The sequence below is a fragment of the Trachurus trachurus genome (assembly GCF_905171665.1).
Source record: "Trachurus trachurus genome assembly, chromosome: 1".
NCBI lineage: Eukaryota > Metazoa > Chordata > Actinopteri > Carangiformes > Carangidae > Trachurus > Trachurus trachurus.
This window is the reverse complement of record NC_139891.1, coordinates 15470059-15489150: the sequence shown is the minus strand read 5'-3', so window position 1 is coordinate 15489150 and position 19092 is coordinate 15470059. Positions and strand designations below refer to the sequence as shown.

The 19092-nt window shown below is 40.8% G+C and overlaps 4 protein-coding genes across 5 annotated transcripts; 2 read left to right on the top strand and 2 right to left on the bottom strand.

Moving 5' to 3' along the window:
• Positions 1–687: 687 nt before the first annotated feature.
• LOC310989314 (uncharacterized protein) lies at positions 688–2991 on the top strand. Its single transcript, XM_083976336.1, has 6 exons — positions 688–902; positions 1018–1163; positions 1314–1375; positions 1523–1636; positions 2233–2331; positions 2540–2991. The coding sequence occupies exons 1-6, from the start codon at positions 783–785 to the stop codon at positions 2716–2718; spliced, it is 720 nt and encodes a 239-aa protein (XP_083832462.1). The 5' UTR covers positions 688–782; the 3' UTR covers positions 2719–2991.
• A 1109-nt stretch (positions 2992–4100) lies between these two features.
• On the bottom strand, positions 4101–10643 carry chic2 (cysteine-rich hydrophobic domain 2). The gene is made up of 6 exons (XM_083976349.1): positions 10292–10643; positions 8508–8562; positions 8215–8370; positions 7744–7800; positions 7593–7652; positions 4101–6485 (listed from the first exon to the last, which is right to left on the bottom strand). The coding sequence occupies exons 1-6, from the start codon at positions 10423–10425 to the stop codon at positions 6435–6437; spliced, it is 513 nt and encodes a 170-aa protein (XP_083832475.1). The 5' UTR covers positions 10426–10643; the 3' UTR covers positions 4101–6434.
• Positions 10644–11252: 609 nt separating this feature from the next.
• rhbdd2 (rhomboid domain containing 2) lies at positions 11253–12499 on the top strand. The gene has a single exon (XM_083983812.1). It carries the CDS (start codon positions 11366–11368, stop codon positions 12347–12349), a length of 984 nt encoding a protein of 327 aa, XP_083839938.1. The 5' UTR covers positions 11253–11365; the 3' UTR covers positions 12350–12499.
• Positions 12500–15926: 3427 nt separating this feature from the next.
• On the bottom strand, positions 15927–18844 carry LOC310997153 (OCIA domain-containing protein 1). 2 transcript variants are annotated; one of them, XM_083986801.1, is made up of 8 exons: positions 18674–18844; positions 18347–18431; positions 18215–18268; positions 18070–18117; positions 17560–17692; positions 16819–16997; positions 16288–16458; positions 15927–16154 (listed from the first exon to the last, which is right to left on the bottom strand). In XM_083986801.1, exons 1-8 carry the CDS (start codon positions 18725–18727, stop codon positions 16117–16119), a joined length of 762 nt encoding a protein of 253 aa, XP_083842927.1. In that variant the 5' UTR covers positions 18728–18844; the 3' UTR covers positions 15927–16116. The 2 variants fall into 2 exon arrangements, with proteins under 2 accessions (XP_083842927.1, XP_083842928.1); XM_083986802.1 differs by having other exon boundaries at positions 16288–16455.
• Between the last annotated feature and the right edge of the window lie 248 nt (positions 18845–19092).

Genomic DNA, 19092 nt, shown 5'->3' with positions numbered 1-19092 from the left:
CAAACAAATCCGACAGGCGGCTGAAAAAGGCAGAGTCCAGACTGCAGAGCAAAGATCAGAACCAGAAGCATGAAAAACAAACTAGGAAAAAATACTGGAACGCTTGACATGGAGGTACAAAGAGAAACTGGCATAGGAGACTGGGAGCACACAAGGGTGGCAGCGATAATAAGACACAGGTGAAACGAATCAGGGCGATGCAGACAATCACAAAAGTGAATGAAGGCACCAGAGAACAGAAGTGGGAATCTGAAACGAGAGATGAATAACAAAAATAAAACAGGAAATAGGACAAATACCATGTGAAACACAGAAACATACTGCAACTTAAGGGGCAGGACGAGACATGACATTATGAATATGAACTTAAATATAATGTCAGATTAAAATAAGAAAAACTAACCCAATATATACATTAAAGCTACACACATTAATGCATCAGTTATTAAAATACAATAACATAATATGCATTCTTTGCCACTTGCAGTCTGTTTTGATGCCATTACTTTTCTTCCTTAAGTCAAGTAACATCTTTAAAAGTAAGGAGTATGCAGTATTCATAAGTATTTATACATTATGCTGCACTTAAATGACTGGGCAGCTGCTCCATCACAGACTTTGTCCATCCTTGAACCAGATTGCAACACCAGTGTAAACAGCTGATAACTCCATATTAACAGAGCCTCTGATCTTTAGTGTATCAGTTGCAGCTTGAAGAGGAAACACTCAGCTTCAAACTGCGATCATACACACAGGTTCAGGGTGTTTGTGTGAGCAGAGCCATGATGGTGGTTATTTACGTCGCTGTGGCTGTGCTCAGTCTTCTGTCTGTTGGACACTCAGCGCCTGCGACAAACTGTGACAGTCTCCTCCAAACTGCTACAATCCAGGGGAGAGACCAGGTAAGAGTCTCATCTCACTTGTGATCATCCGCTCACTCTCACTTAGAAACAAAAAAAAAAATCTATTGTGACCATCTGTCATTTACACAACTGAGTAAGACACTGTCTGTTGCAGCTGCTGGGCAAATGGATATTCATAGGAGAGAGCACAAATGTAACTGGATCCAAAATGTTGACGAAGATGCTTGTGGACAGCGTCTGGGGCAGAAGCACTGCTGCTAATGAGAGTGATGTCATTAATCAGCTTCAAGTTCAGAAAATGTAAGCTAGAGCTTAAATTCAAGTAATGTATTAAATACTTTAAGCTCACATTTCATTCCACAACAATTAAGACCACGTGGGGTCCGATGAGTGTATAAGATTTAATATAGTTTTTTTATTTTTTTATTTTTTTGGTGGACTTGCAAAAAGGTTTGGCCAGTGCTTCACAGTCACATCTAAGGCAACCTTGAAGAACAGCACTCTCTTTGTGGGTGAGTAGTAATGATGCAACTTTTGGTGCATCTGTGGGCTGACTACTGACGCAAAGTTAGACTTTGTGTCCAGCATTGCAACAGCACTGTGCATATGTTGATATTTTTCTGTGTGTGTGCTCATGTGTGTGTGTCTATTATTCCCAGAGGAACCAGTTGCGCTTCAAACGAGATTTCTGCAGACTGGCTGCCCCGACTGTCTTGTCACTTATTCACGATTCACTTCTGGGGGAAACCACTACAGTGCTGTCGACCTCATTAGTAAGACCAAAGACACAGGGACTGACAAAATCTTTTCAGTTTTCTGATAATCCAACAGCAAATTAAAATTCCTCACAAATCAAAGTTTTTCATTAAATTAAGGCAAAACAAAAAACTAGGACAAACAAAAAACATGTAGCTATCTGTCCAATAATGTCTTGAAACAATGGTCACCTAATGAAAGCAGAAACATTAAACTAACTTCATATTGACACTTGACAGTTGCTACAATGAAATCCTCTATAGCTGATTGATCAGATCCTCTCAGGTCATTCATGGAGAATAATTATTTAATACAGCTATACTTTAATTTGATACTGTAATCATTTTCATTTTACAGCCAGTAAAATTGGCTTTTACTTGAATACAACATTTTACATTAACCTACCTGTAGACTACTATTACCAACTCTGTCCCATTATAACCTGTCACACAGTGGTGCTTTTACCTCTAACCCTATAACAATGTTCACTTGTCAATGAAGAGCACCATCCATTAACCTGCCATTTGTGTTTTGATCTGACATCACTTGAATGAGTCTGCATAAACCCATAGCATTGTATAGCTCCTTTACATATACATGTTTTATCCTTCAGGCAGGAGAGAAAGGGTGTCTGATGCTGAGATACAAGAGTTTTTGAAGCAGGTGGAGTGCTTGAACTTACCATCACCTGCTATCATGAACCCAGAGAAAGGTAAGACCTATCACATGTCCCATGTCTGTAACAGAAATCTGGATATTGTCTTTTTATTTGTGGAGCAGGTGCAGCTATATAAAGCTGACACTAAGCCAATGTTGCTGTAGTGTGTGAATGGTTAAACCTAAATGGTTCGGATAAATCTCGAAGCAGTGATTTTGTCCTTGCCTTCATTTTGTTCATGAAATGCTCTTTTCCCTCACAGGCCTTTGCCCTGAGCTACCTTCCCAGGAAACAGACAGCACCGATCTTACCGGTGTGATGAAGGACTTTGGCCTTGGAGTTGTTGATGAATTCAACAAAATTATGAACAGTGGTGATGGGCTGAACATGCTCCTCAAACTGATTTCTGGCGCTGACCCAGCTAACCCTAAAAAAAACTAATTAACAGTCAACAGTGTCATAACATGCTTACAATGATGAAGATATCTGACTGTTTAAAAGCATAAATAATTCTGTCAACATCTGTATGATAGGCTACGGAGAAGAAAGAAAGTATTTTTGGGCAAAATATCCCTCTATGTTCACCAGGGACTGGAATCAGTTTTTGGCAGGTAAAATAGCCTGATTTTTTACATGGTAATGTCCCTTTACTCGTTTTTCAATCTTGTAAATCCTACTCTGCTGAGTGATATAAAGTCATTTTTGGGCAAAATATCCCTCTATGTTCAATACCAGAGGCATCAATCAGTTTTTGGCAAGCGAAATAGCCTGATTTTTACATTGTAATGTCCCTTTAGGCCTACTCATTTTTTCAAGTGGTTAAAAGTACTGGTTGATGTCATTTTTGGGCAGAAAAAAAGAAACCCTCTTGATGCCAAATATCCTTATTAGCCTAAATACAAGCCAGATATAAACCACCGACTATCCAACAACGATTAGGGGTCACCAGAAAGTTGTGATGTCAAAATGGGGTCACGAGCCAAAAAACGTTGGGAACCACTGGCTTAAAGCAACATTCACCTGCCTTTGATGCTTCTTTGTGTCCTGTTACCTAAAACTTGTTGGTCTGTTTTACAAAACAGTTTATTTCCAAAAGCTTTCTTCCTGTATATTGACTTGTGCTCGGTCTCTCCTCTACTCTGAATCATTGGTGTTAATAGGTTTTAAAAAAAATGTCCTACTTTGTCAGGGGTATAGAGGAGTCCACAAGCTGTAACGTAAAGACGTTCAGGTTGCTCATCCAATCATTTTATTTGGACCGAATGATTTGAGGCTTTCCTCAGAACCATATGGGAATGGAAAAATAATCAGTTTTCTATCCATGGTGGATTTCTCTTACATTTAAGTGTGCCATCAGATTATTAATAGCATTTTAACTTAAACAAAGAAAAAAGTGTAAAATTCCCAAAAAGGTGTTGCTTTAATAGAAACTTTGTCAATATGCAGAATAGGTGAACTCACATTGAAGTTCAAACTGACACGGCCTTACAGAGGCAGATGCTCATAGCCTTGTTTATTGGTAGTTTATAACTGTACATACACCTGCTCATGATATGTACATCATATGTACATACCTTTCTCTCCCTCATACACACAGACACACACAGAACACGCAAGGTTATATAAAAATGACTCATTTTCTGTGCAGGGTTCAATCACAGTCTGAGATCTACTAACAATATGCATCTGCATACACCATGTGCATACACAAATACACACATACCACAGATATCTGCATATGGCCTTGTGCCTTGATTTACACACAACAGAAAAGTGACTGATAAACCAACAGGCAGCCCAGTGGCTAATCAACAGAATATGTATCTTTTAACATATAAACCAGGACACTGAGCTTTGTGGCTCCTTGGTATATGTGCTTCCTTTGGTCTTTTTCTTATGGGCAGGTTTCAATTTCTAAACTCCAAATGCATAATTTTTTTCAACTGGTCAAGCAAATTTGGAACATACCTGACAGTGAGATTTTTTTTAATGCTACATATTATTTAACTAGTGTAATCCCCTGAGTGTGGCCCATACAATCAACCAGAGCTCAGTGACCTTAAACCAGGTGGCGTTGTTCATATTCCTGCAATACAGTCCCACAGTCTGATTCAGTATCTGGGTATTTTCTAAATCAAGAGATGTGCCAGGTAAGAAACAATAAATCTACCGTTTTCAAAAAGGTTATCCACTTTCTCCGACTTGCTGGCAGGTCTATGTTTAATTTAGGTGAGATGAATTATATGATATGATCTTGTTGACAGTTTTTAAAAACAAGGCCCAGGGCTTTATCTCAAAGTGGGATTGTTAGTTATCTTGATAAATGAACTGCATTAAGCCTGGAACAACTTCATTGTCCTACTACCTGTCTTATCACACATCCTGTAGAGACAGAGTGACATTTGCATTCACTTGGAGGCATGTTAATGTGTTCACCCTCCTTTAAGCTCCAATTTTTAGTCTGTATTGTTTCCTGGGGAAAAAAATCAGGCCTTTCAGATGTTAAAATACTCCTGTATTTAGCAGCTTTGTTTGCTACGGCTGCTGCAAACAAGACTCAAGTGGGGTGATCATTTTCTCTGTTTCATCATTACAAGCATTACAGGCATTACAAACAACCCCTTTCACTTTACAGTTATTTTTCAGTGTTAATATAAAAATACTGCAGCTTTAAAGCCTATGTTCCTGATATTGGAGTAGTTGGATTCTGCTTAAATATCAAACAGAGGAAGAGCCACATCCTTTACTTGGACACTTGTATGAGTGAGGAAAAGGTCAGTAGATGAGGAAGAGAGGCCATGTGAAGCTGTCAAGGGCAAAGCGATTGTGTGCTTTAGTGTTGACACATGACCATAGAGAAAAAAACAAAACAACCATGTTATAATTTTGCAGAAAAAAAGAAAGAATAAAAATGCGACCTGTTTCAAAAATGCACATGTAACATGTCGCTCATGCACTTATAAATTACTACAACAAAAGTAACGATGGACAGTTATGGCAAAGAAATACTTCAAAGAAAGAACCCTGCTTCACAGAGTAAAGAGTGAGTCTTCATGTCTGATTTGTCTTTTTTGCTTATGTTTGAATCTCAAACACATACAGTATGCACATGCACGCACACACACACAGACAAGGTGGCCAGGTTTGCAAGCACTCACTGCCTCTTTCACCAAAACAGTAAACAAAACTTGAGATACTAAAAAAATATAAAGAAACACAGAATTATTTTCGTCGTCACCAGCGGCCGTCATTCCAGCTTAAATGACACATCACATCATAATGGTGAAAAACAAACTGTTAACAGGTTAACAGTGTAGCATAAAGGCCCATTCATACCATGGGGAGTACAGTCAGAGTGTGTGATTGTCACTGGGTTCGGGTGATGCACAGTAAATGTGCAGAGATACGAAAGAAGGTGAGGGGAGGAGAATGTCTGGAGAAGAGTGACATTTGTGAGTTCAGCTGTTTCGGCCACTGGCCCAACAAGTTCCAGTGAGACTAGTCAGTCGGCTATAGCGTTGACTTGGATGAAGGTTCGTTTGGAGTTCTGCGTCGTGTTGCCTCCACGGCCTCTAGTGAGCATCTAGAGCACCAAACCAACTGTTACAAAAGCACTGGGGTGTCTCTTTTTTTGTTTTTGTTTTTTTGCAGGTGAAGTTGGCGGTGTGACAGTAGGTGACATATGAAAGGGTTTGTCTTATCATGGTCTGACTATGCCATGTGCTTAGATTAGGGAACATACAATGATAAAATTCCAGTTGTAGCTCACAAAACTCATTTTGAGAGTCCGGTCTCCAGTTCAGGCTCCAAAATCAATAAAACACTGCCCATGGCTGGGTCTCCTGTGACATCCCACAGGCCCATTCCAGCTTGCATGGCTTGACAGTGTGCCAGCTTATCCAATCACAGTCACGGGTCAATGGTGAATTCACTTCACACAATGCCAGAGTGGGGATTGCTGGATTTGTAAACAAGGGTGTACGTAAGGTATGGGTGGGATAGAGGGTCAAAGAGAGAAACTGATTGATGCTACCCTGTAAACAAAATTATTGTAGTATTTTGGGAAGGGTAGTTTTTCCAGGAGCTTTAACAGCCACTGTGGTTCTGTGACAGAGCTGGGCAGCAGTGGTGGCGGTTTGAGATCAACCACAGTCAGGCTAGTCCGGTCTGAAGATGGGGATCTTAGGTAGGAACTCTATTAAGATTACCTGAAAGTGAAAAGAACAGCAGCTGTTAGTGTGAATCGGGGCTGGATGTTGTGTGTGCCTATGTGTAGATACATACATGCATGCATATTCATATATACAGCTCTGGAAAAAATAAAGAGACCACGCCAAAATGTTCTTAATAAATCCGTTTCTCTACATGTATGGCAGCCATCGATTCCAGTTTCTATTGAACTCCAACACAAGCACACCTCACTCTACTTAGCTATATTTAATAAGGAAGAAAGAATTATATATATATATAAAAAAAAAAACACTGCTGTGATTAAAAATGTTGATATCTAAACTCTGAATATGAAAATGAATATTAACTTGTTTTCTTTGCATTATACAAGGTCTGAAAACACCAGAATGTTTTGTTATTTTGACTTGTTGCCATGTTCTGCAAATAAATGCTCTAAATGACAATATTTTTATTTTCAATTTGGGAGAAATTTTGTCAGTAGGTTATAGAATGAAACAAAAGTGTTCATTTTACTCAAACACAACACATGAATAGTAAAACCAAAGGAACTGATCATTTTGAAGTGGTCTCTTAATTTTTTTCCAGAGCTGTACATATAAATATAAAAATACAATGAGGGCACTGATGGCATCATTGCAAATCAGAGACTGCTCTGTTGTTGCTAAATCACAAAAATGCAGCAAAAGATCTGAACCTGGCTCTGCTGCAATGCAGTGTCGCGTCATCTGGTAAAGTTTAGCAATCAAACACATGCAAGCTGTCATTGCGGGTAGATTTCAATGTAATGTGAGTGTTGTAACTATGCTGTTGGTTAGTGTCAACCTGAGGATATAAATGCAGCCCTGGTGTGTTTTTGGTGGTGAAATTTTCCTTGCTGCATTATTAACTAAAGTGCTGTATTATGGTGTCTCATCTAGCTTCATATTAATACCAGGCTGCCTGGATCCACTATCATCATCTAACCTGAACCTGACCAACATGCATAACCCAATGCAGACCTTCAACTTTCTTTAACAACAAGTTTGTCTTGTGTGTTGAGTTAATATGTTTTTATCAAGTACTTTGGGACAGTTACAATCACAAACAAGTATGGAAGTCAAACACTAACCATAGCAGATACTTACATATTCCATCATATTGTTGGTCTCACACTTTCTTTTGCTTAGTCTCCAGTGCAAACACAACTGCAAACAGAGTGTAACAGTGATGATTAGACTGATTATTTGGCTACAAAAGTATGAATACACAGACATGTGTATAGTCTCTTCTGCTCACCTTGTGGTAAAGTCTGCTGTTCTCCCATTCCAGTAGCTTCTCTATAGATCTTCTTGTCTGCAAGGCAACAGTGAGGTCAAATTATTTCTTTCATCAAAAATGTACCAAAGTCAGCGTAACTTGAATTCCTAATAGGTTTGGATTTACTGTGGGGTTGTTGCAAATGTGTCAGAAATCGGAGCCGTGGTTCACCATTAGGATTATATGCTTATGCAATGACAATAAACATAAACTTAATGATGATGATGATGTTGATGTTGGTGATTCCTAACTGTGGCTGACACTCACTTGAACTGCCTGTTGTTTTTATGTGATAGCTGTGATCTGTTGTATGTGTGACAGTTGTAATGTTTTTAATTTTTCTTACACCTACTGCAATCAAATTGCCCAAGTTGGGACAAATAAAATTACTTGACTTGACTTGAACATAAACTTAATGTGAGTGAGGGACAGTGTGGATGGACATCTCACCCTCTTGCTGAGGCAGATGACAGGCCACAAACTGAAGCCCAACGTGCAGCAGCAGCAGAGGCAGCCACACAGGAGCCACCGCACATTCACCGGCAGCGTCTTCCTCAGGCAGCTGTTTACACGGTTGATACTGGCTTTGAATTCCTCCGGCGCCACCTAAAGGAAGCACATTTGCACAGTATGGTATTTCCCAACGAGGCTGGAGTTTAAAGCAAGTCTTGAAGTGAAGCAAATGCCAGAATGCGATTTTGCCATCGTTAACATGCACTGAGAAATTCTGAGAAGATGCTCACCTTCCCCGTAAGCGCAGAAGGAAATTCTGACTCAAATTTGTTACTGAGCCCAAACCTGTGGGGGAGAGGGGACAAAAGTGGACTGTTATGCAAAAACTGACACACACTGTATTTGCTCAGATGGCTTGTTTAACAAACATTTGTCATGTGGCATTAAATCCAATACAGGTGCTATTTGTTACTGATGGCTAACATTTTACTATACTTCCCCAAAATTGTCCAGCAATTATTACGAGTTACAGCATTACTGTTAAAATTTAATATAGGCCTAAATCAAAATAAATGTACAATGTTATCTTCAAGAGAATCCCATAACACAGACCATCCTATGTGTACTAAGCATCAATGATGACCAACAAGACTAATAAAACAATCTTAAATCCAGTGTAGTATAAAGTTATGTGCAAAACAGTCTCGACATGAGGGAATTTAAAATGATAACTTGATGCTGGTCGGGAATAAACTCAGTAGTTTATATCCAAAAGAGCAAAATAAAGAGAGTATGTGTTGGATGACACTTTGGATGCTTGTCACTACCAGACTGGACAAGATGCAACAACCACTAAAAGTTACAGTAAAAACAATTTACAGGTACAAAATATCAATTTCAGGTAAGAATACAAATTAATCATTAATTGCAGAGTAGGAATACAGATTTCTTAGCTCAATTTAGAAAAATGTCTACCCTTTGTTTCACATTTTGAAGCAACTGTCAAAAAATAAATTAACTGAGTTATAACTATGATGATGATGATCAATCAAGCACTATTAGTGAAAATAAGATCTCACTTCAGCCCTACAATGTTAAGATTTGCTTCTTTCCCAGTCTCAAGATGAAACATTTTGATGTTTTGTTATGCACTTGGTGTGCATATGACTTTGTATGCAAACGTTTACTCTAAGATGTGTTACATATGTATTTTCTATTTACTTTGGAGTAAAATTGTATATTTCTTTGACTGAGCTGTTATGATCATTGAAAAAAGATTAACAAGGAGGAAGAAAGGAGAACTAAATTGAGATCAATGTACGCCCAAACATCTCCTTGCAAGTTACCCAAATTATATGACCAAGTCGATTACATTTAGCCTATTTTAAATGGTAATGCTAAATACAGAATAAATTCACATGACTGGATCGCAAACAATATGTCAATAAATCATTGTACCTGTACCTGCAAATATGCAATCACATGCTAATCCCAGCTCCCTTACATGTTATTTCTCTTTTTATTTCGCAATACCCTGAATATCTGAATATTGTTTATTAGCTAACTGTTATAGTAACAAAAAAACATTGGACTCTTGTGAGTTGTCAGTTTCAGTGGGCTTTTTATTTTACAATTTAGGATCGATGGGTTAACGATTAATCGGAAAGAATAACGAGTTGACTAGTTAGATAAAGGAAATTAGTTTGGAGTTTGATCCTGGGTCGACCCCCCCGAAAACAAAAGTCTGCTGACGTGAGAGCAGCTTGTAAAAACAGCATTTCAAACTAGTATCCAGAGTGAATATAATGTCGTAGGTCAACTTCTTCAGCTAAAACGAAAGTCTGAATCTAATCTGCCTGCCACTCCTTGCACAGTTAGCTCGATGCTAACTGTAGCTGCCTGGCTCCAGCAGGTCACCGGCAGCTGCTAACGGAGCTAGCCGCGAGCTAACCACCGAGCTCGGCGGCGGCTGTTGCTGCTGTCGGTGGCGGTGGTGGTGGTGGGCTCACGCCAGCGGTGAACCCCCCTCTCTCTCCTCTATCTCCACTGCCCCTGAGGCCCGCCGGTCGCTTACACAGTGACGTGGCCGGATCCTCGCACCACCACCGGGTCCGGAGCGTACTTGAGGAGCTGCTCCTCTGCGGCCCTGTCCTCGTCCTCCTCTTCCTCCTCCTCCTCTTCGTAGATCTCATCAAAGTCCTCCATCATCGCACGACTCGGCAACGCGCTTCCCGGGAGAGACGCCGGGACAGACACGATGCCGACGGACAGCGAGACCTTACCGGGGAGGGGAGGGGGGGGGAGAGTGTAAAAGGAAAAAAGAAAAAGAAAAAAAAACCGTGACGACAACCACAGAAAATATCAAGCCGTCCCGGAGACGATTCACTTCACATCGTACAGCAGCAGCAGCAGCAGCAGCTCCGAAACAAAACATCAACATCCGCCGCAGTAACCGCACGACACCGGAAGGGGGACAGGCGTGCTGACGTCAGAGGATACTTTATTTATTTATTTATTTATTTACAAAAACATTATTGTACTCTACTTGCTTGTCAATAAAGAAAAAAATCATTTATTTACAGAGGAAAGATTGCTGTGTCAACTTGGAAAACTTTTCATGTTTTTTTTTTCAGTTATGTTGAAGGATAGAAACAACCATGTTTTGTCCATCATCATCAAATCTTCTTTCTTTAAATGTAAATAGCTATACGCACTAAAAAATGTCTTTACTTTTTGCCTACAGTGAGATCAGAGACACTGTGAAATGTGCCATTTGTGTCACTGCCCTTCTGTAGCTTGTTGAATCTTTTTCCGATGGATGCTTACAAAGTCAGAGATTAAAAAAAAAAAAAAAAAAAGTTTTATTTTGAAAGGCTACCAGAAGAGCATCCTTCTCTCTCATCCTGCACACATTCACCCAAGGAAACCGCGTTGTCATCTAAAAATACCTTAATATGTGGATGTGTGGGGTTTTATTGTGAGAAGTGCTTAAATCCGAGGAGAGTACAGGAAGCATCTTGACGATAACACAGCAACACTTCCTGGTTAAGAAGCGCTGAGACCACCGCCGGTTGGGTTAGGTGAATTCCGGGTTGACTTCCGTTTCAGTTTATCATTAAGCCGTGAATGACTTTATTGTTTGGTTAAAATGTTACGATCGGATTACGCTAAAATACTCTCACAAATTGTCCGAGACGCTGTCCCTGCCCTCACCAGCGGGATCGTGACAGTGCTCCTTGTGTCGTGTTTGCTGTTTGGCATCCAGACGTGCTTCGACTTCACTCAGGGAGTCTTCAGCGTCGGCGCCGCTGTTTTTCTAAACGGACACATCCACCGGCTTCTCCTGTACCCGTTTTACCACCAAACCCTGGCCCAGCTCCTCCTGAACACCGCAGCTCTGGTGGGTCTGGGTGGCAGCCTGGAGAAAGGTGTCGGCACGGTCCGGTTCCTGTCGCTGTTCGTGCTCCTGTCCGCAACCACCGGCTTGTTTTACAGTTTCCTGGATCTAGTGCAGGATGACAGCAGCCGTGCTCCCACCGAGGGCTTGGTGCCCGTGGCCCTGGCCTGTGTGGCTCTGACCACCATGCACACAAAGATGACCAAAGGCTTCCTGTGCGGGGTCAGTTTCCCCACCATGGCGCTGCCTTGGGTGTTCCTCCTCATCACCACTGCCCTTGTCCCACGCTGTGTGCTCCCCTGCAATGTGGTTTCCATCCTGACCGGCTGGATGTATGGCAAAGGGTGGCTCTCCTTTCTGACCGTGTCTGAAGCCCGGGCCGGCGTTGTGGAGAAGCTGATGCCTTTCAGGTTGTTGAAGAACATCAGGGGCGTTGCGTTTGTCCCTGCGTCCACAGAGGAGAGGAGGAAGACCCTGCTTCCACAGGTCAACCCAACACCTGGGTCTTACCCAGTTCAAGCATATGCTCCATTGTCCAGCATCAACACTGCTGCTGCTGGTGGTGCTGCAGCGATGTCTGAAGGCTGGCCCAACTCAACCAGTTCCCTGTCTGGCCCCACACCACCCGCTCATCTGCATGGACATGGTTCAGCAGCACAGAGCTTTGGACTAAATCATGGCCACAGCTGCAGCCACGCCCACGGCCACCATGGTCATAGTCATGCACAGTTTTAAGGATGCCCATTTGCTTAAATGCTTTACAAGGATGCCAAACATTCAGACAAGCCATATTCTATTAAAACTGTTTTTGTGCCTTCTCTGGACCACCTGCAGAAACTATGTAGTCACTGAACTGATACTTGACTACAATGTCAAGTATTTGGAAGAGAAACCAACCGGCAGCTCACAATATGCTTTAAGCTTCTGTTTGTGGAGATTCTTATCTTCCTGACTTGTCAAGTGACATTTTTCTCAAAGTTTTATACATGTCAGTGTCTTTTGTGATATTAGTTGTTTTTACAAATAAATATACAAAGTGTACAAAGTTTTGTGTCAGAAACTATGCCACTTGTTGCAGAAAGAACATTATTGGGCTAACACCATCTTCTAACTGTGAGTCGTGTTGTGTGTGGTTGGAAAACTTTAAAAAGTAATATTTCAACCTAACCAGGCCTTCTTCAGCTGTAACAAACAGGATGTAACAGTATGGGAACAAACCATATGACATTCTGATGTCAGGGTCACATAATGAAAAAACTGAAGTACTTCCAATGTGACCATCTAATTTTGGTTAGTTAATCATCTAATTTTGGCATTCATTGCTCATTTAAAAATATTTTTAGGTATATATTCAAATGTCGTATTATAAATTGCTGTACTAATGTCACCAAGATGTAATCTTGGCCATTTAGCCTAGTTGATGAAAACACCTCACTTTTCTTCTCCTACAAAACCTACAAAGTTTTAAGATATTTCATAATTTCCTCCCAATCAAACAAGTTTTTTGGTTTTCAACTCTAAATCTTTTTGTATCCTACATGCCCCTAGTGTTCTTTAGGGAAAAGAACACTCACTATAATTCAAGCTGGATGCTATTTGCTGTAAGATGTAGCTTCGATACAGCTTTTTGGTTTTGCTATTTATTATTATTATTATTAAATCTTTATTTCAGACCCAGGGGGATCCATATCACCATAAAAGCAGAATAAGATAATAAAAACAAAGACAGAATAAAAATGAAAAAAAAACAAAACACAAAATACAAAGTAGAGCCTTCCCCACTATTCAGTGTAGGCTTGCATACAAACATGTTCTAAAATGGTTCCACAGTCTGGACGAAAATCTTACAGAACTGCGTACAGGATTAACCAACACATTAATAAGTTCATTCTCTGATTCTGACGCCCTACACATAAATCTGTACATCAGATTGCGCAGAACAGCAGAGCAGGTGGGTACCCCGACACTAACAAACATATGGCTTGCACTGGAGCTTCTTGGGGCTCTCAACAGTAGCCTCATGCTGTCATTATAAGCTACTGTAAGCTTTCTTATACTACCTTGTTTGTAGCGGCACCACAGGTGGGCTGTGTACAAAGGTGTGCAATATGCTTTAAACAATGCAATTTTTACAGATACAGAGCACATGCTAAACTTACGACATAGCATGTTTGCTTGTGCATAGAGCTTACGACGCTGCCTGTACATATCTTTATCATCGGACAAGTCATTAACAATAATATGCCCCAGATACTTAATCTCGCTGCACACACTGAGTGCAGTACCAGACAGATGGAAGTCAGGGAAGGTTGACTGTCTGTCTTCTCTGCTTCTAATAATCATAACTTTACTCTTACCAGCATTGTACTTTATGTCAAAGTCAGCACCATACTGTGTGCATGTTCTCAATAGCTGTTGGAGACCAGCACTGTAAGGGCTGAAGATGACCAGGTCGTCTGCATACATAAAGTGATTAATTAGTAGATCACCAACTCTACAACCTGTACCACATGTATTCAACATCAGAGACAAATCATTCATGTACACATTAAAAAGAAAGGGAGACAGGATTCCGCCCTGGCGGACACCATTGGTCACATGGAAGGGATCAGATGTTACATTCCCCCATCTCACTCGCATTGTCTGATGCGAGTACCAGTAGACCAGGATTCTAATTAAAAAACCAGGGACCCCACTTTTAGACAATTTCAAAAATAATTTCACATGATTAACACGGTCAAATGCTTTAGAAGCATCGATGAAGCACAAGAACATGGTAGAATTATGCCTATTGTATTTCTCTAAGATTTCCTTTAGTGCAAAAATACATAAATCAGTGCCATGCTTTTGTTTAAAACCAAACTGGTTGTCTGTAGACATGATGTATCTCTCAAGTCTACTCAGTAGAACTGTCTCCAGCACCTTGGACATGACGCTGGCCAGAGCTATTGGCCTGTAATTATCTGAGCTGTTCAGCTTCCCCACTTTATCTTTAATAACTGGCACTAGCACAACAGAAATCATAGAATCAGGTAACACTCCATGAACAAAAAAACCTGTATAGCACATAGCCACCAGAGGGCACATTTTCTTACTGGCGAACTTAATATGTTCAGCTGTAATATTATCGAGACCACAGGCCTTATTATCTCTTAACTTCAGTATTGCTTCATGTACCTCATCAGAAGTAACAATAACATCATCATTAAACTCAACATTATCAACTACAAACAGATTACTCTTTACACAGTTTAACAGTTCAAAATATTGTTTCCGCCATAGCTGTGCGATTTCATCAAGACCACTCACACCATCTATATTAGATGGAAGAGATGTTTTGCAATTGTTAATAGTTTTTATTTCTTTCCAGAAGTCATTAACATTATTTTTTTGCAGCTTCTGTGCCAATGAATCTGACCTCATAGTATTTTCATTTCTTTTAATGTAGCGAAGTGCATATTTAAATCTAGCATTAGTACATTTTTTATTTTCAAACAGAGGACCATGCCTGCTTTTTCCTGCCTCAGCCCATTTTTTAAAAGCATTTCGGGCCTCTGCATGGAGCTCCTCTACATGGTCCTTCCATCCTGGCTTACCATTGCACACTTTAGCCCTATGCTTATGTAGAGGTCTGCTCGAGATACGGAGAGACTCCACAATATCTTCATACAGGGAACATAATTCCTTACAATGTTGTACATTCTTACAATTCATATCCTGACACAATAAGGCATCTTTTGGTACTTTAATATTACCCAGCAATACATCAGAGTAATTAACATATTTATTAAAATCCTTCTTGGACAATTTTGCCCAGTCTACTTTCCCTACACCAATGCCATTATCCACAGGCAACAGCACTGGTAAATTACCTGTGTTCAGTACCATGTGAAAGGGTATATGGTCTGTTGTGGCCAAATCATAATCAATTTTTATCATATCGATGGAGTCATGGGCATCCATCGTACAGAAGCAGTGGTCTAGCCAAGAGGTTGAATGCCAGGCCTCGCTGATGTAAGTATAACTATCATTTGGCAGTAGTACCTTACTGGACAATATCAATCCACTGTCTGAACAGAACTGAGTTAAATGATTACCAAATAGGGAGTTGGCATCAGTTACATCCACATTCATGTCACCAATAACATATATGCAGGTGGACGGATTGTCCTGAATAAAAGACATGATAAATGCCAATCTACTGAGGTACTCATCCTCGTTTTGTACACACTCATATGGCGTATATGAACATATATTTACATGTTGTGCTAGTGAAGATGGGGGAAAAAAACAATTCAAATCAGTGGCAAAGCAAAGAGAGGGACAGTTGTAGTCCTAAAGCAGTTTGGTTTAATTGACTCACTCACAAATATATACTGATCATACAGCTTCATGACACCTGAGGCTTGGTCTCACTGGAACAAAGTGGCGACTAAGCTGATGTTGTTCTGTAGTGTCTGCGATGTCAGAGTACAGATCACATCTTAAGCTGAAATAAGGACTCATTCCTCCCATGCGTCTCCATAGATGTTCTTCTTCACTGTAACGTGAAAGAAAAAGAGCGTTTGTCAATACAACAGTCAATTCAAAGGAAACAGATGCACTTGAGTATCAACTTCAAAACACAATTTAACCCAGCAAGTGTTTTACACATCTCTGCAGTTGCAGCGTACCCTCTTTCTTGGGTCGTTCTCGATCCTTCTCAGGTGCTGATTTGAGCAATGTCTCGGCCTTCTGGGTGAGGGTGACCTCATAGTTCTCTCTGTTTTTGAGCCTCAGGTCCTCATAGAGGATAGCCTTCTTTCTGGGCTCATCCTCTTCCACATATGACTGGCCTGAAGCTGCTAGGGATCAGGACAGAGAAACAGATATCTAATATTTGTAATAATCCATTAAGTATCCGTTTGGTTTACTGTGGGTTTATCATACAACACACTAACAGCATCTTGAAAACAACCGAACAAAAAAAAATACTGATCAGTTAAATCATCGTCTTTGCCTCATGGTTTATCATTTGAAAACTTTAACAGTGAGAAATGGTTTGTTTTTTATCAGCTAAATGAGTTTTTACCCATTTCACTGATTATATTGTTGCTTAGCAAAGGTAGTGTTTCATTGCTGGTTTACATTGAACAGCTGGTTTAAGAGCTATGAACATTATTGCTTGTTTCTGCAAAGCTCATACACCGGCTCTCTTGTTTTACCTGGAGCACTGAAGTCATCTGTTCTGCCTCCCTGCATGGGTTCATCTGGCCTGAAGCCGTATTCATAATCTCTGGTTTGGCTGGACATCTGGCTGTGGGCTTCTGTTGGCTCGAACATGGGGTCTAAAGACTGGGTGTCTGAGACTGAGTCACTCAGCTCTGACTGAGGACCCTTGGAACTGCAGAGGACAACAAGACAATGGTAATGGGTTTTTAAAAAAAAATATTTTTTGTAATGTGTTTCTTTTTTTACAGCTACCTGTTTATTTTTTCCTACAGTTTCAACTACTGTGCCCGCAGTCTTCTTCAGATGTGTCACGTGATGTTGTGGTGACCTCCAGTGTGTAGCCAGGTTGGTTTTTCCACCTGAATGGTGGGAAAAAACGACTCCCATTGGCGGCAAGAAGCTCTTCTAGCTGCCAGGGGTTGGGATGTCTGGCTGCTTGATGGGAGTCCGCTGGCGTCTGGGAGGGTTGGGGGGTGGGGCAGCCGCCATCTGACGGAGGTCAGAGGTCAGTCTGATGGCCTGGATGTACACTGGATGTCACCACAACATCACATGACACATCTGAAGAAGACTGCAGACACAGTAGTTGAAACTGTCAGGTAGGGAAAAGTAAACAAGTATCTGTTAAAAAAAACAAAACAATATACAATGTTAAATTTGAAGGCTAAAATGAATGATAATGGGGGGTTGTTGGATTAAAAACATGCAATAGTATGCAAGTGTGTGGTACTCACTATTGTTGAGGCAGTCCTCCTGTCCTCTGTCTCAGAGCTTCTCCCAGAGGAGAGTTCTCCAACCTCTTGAACTTCTCCTGGCATGTTTTCATGTATGACATCTTCCCAGCCAGGTATCCACAGAAACCAGCAACTAGGAAGACAAAAAAAACAAAACAAATCATGGACCATACAAATAATAGATACATCTTACCTAATAGAGGCTATATTCACCACATGTGGCAAATGATATACATGGCACTGTAACTAAACAGATTAGACAGAAAGGTAGTTAGAATAATATGTTCAGAAAGAGCACTATAGTGCAGCTTGTCTCATATTTAACACATTCATGAAAACAACCAGTTGTAGATACACCTAGATTTATCAATCCTGCTTTTAAACTAGTTTAAAGATGTGTAGCGGCTATGTGGTGAGGTCTCAGGGGTGTTTCTAATAGTTAGTTTACTCAGTACTAATAGGAGGCATCTGTGTGCATTAATCTTCCAGCTTTAGCATTTATAAACTCACAGGCCACTTTGGGTAGTGATCCAAATCTCGGAGATGCAGACAGGGTTCCTGCAGATAAAAACAGAATAAGGTACAATCATTAAAATTCAAGATAAATGTATCTGTGTTGGGTTGCCTTCCTCTTCTACATGAAGGATACTATTACCTTTGGCAACTAGGGCTTGAGTGATGGCCATGCCCACCACAGAGAAAGGCATCGCTGTTAAGGAAGCATAGAGATGTCAGTGAAACCTTAAATACATCAAGGTGATTTTATACGTGCAGGGCATTCACTTACATCTGTACCAAAAGCTCTCCTGGTTGCACTCTCGAAACACCCTCCTCTCATCCTCTGTGGGGATGTAGTCCATGCCCACTGGACCCTGCAGGTTCACACAGCCACCAGCAAAGTCGTCAGACAACAAGCAGTCGACTCCAAACCCACACAGACAATGGCTCCACTTTTCCAGACACCATAACAAGATTAAAACGGTACTTGCCACCTACACGCGTCGCTGCTGGCACCACCTGCAGCTCAGGTTAAAGGCAGTACAGCCAGCTAACACCGTAGCACATCGTTAGCCTGCCTGGATAATGCGTGTTGAAGCGTCGTGCAGCTGCTCACCTGTGCTCCTCTGCGCTGCTGCTCCTGCGAAAACCCCGTAGTGGTGGACGACATGTTGACCACAGCGTCAGTGTTAATGTCAGCTCTTCAAAGCATGTGAAATAAAAACGTGGGAGCCACTCTCCAGGCTGACTTCTTCACTGTTTGGTACAATGTCATTGCTCCTGCACTGACATAACCCGGAAGTTAAAAACAAAACAAAACTGGTAGGTGAATAACACGAACTGAGGCATGTGCCGTTGTTTTATCGTTTTCTTTAATTTTTTAGTGAATAGTCAATGAAAACTAAACAGGGTGAATTGATTTTTAAAACACACGTTTCTGTTTTGTTCTTATGGCCTTACAGAGCACAGAGCGGAGGATGTAGAATTTTAAACACGATCTTTTATTTTGAAAGTCCAGGCTGACTGTGAAGGTAT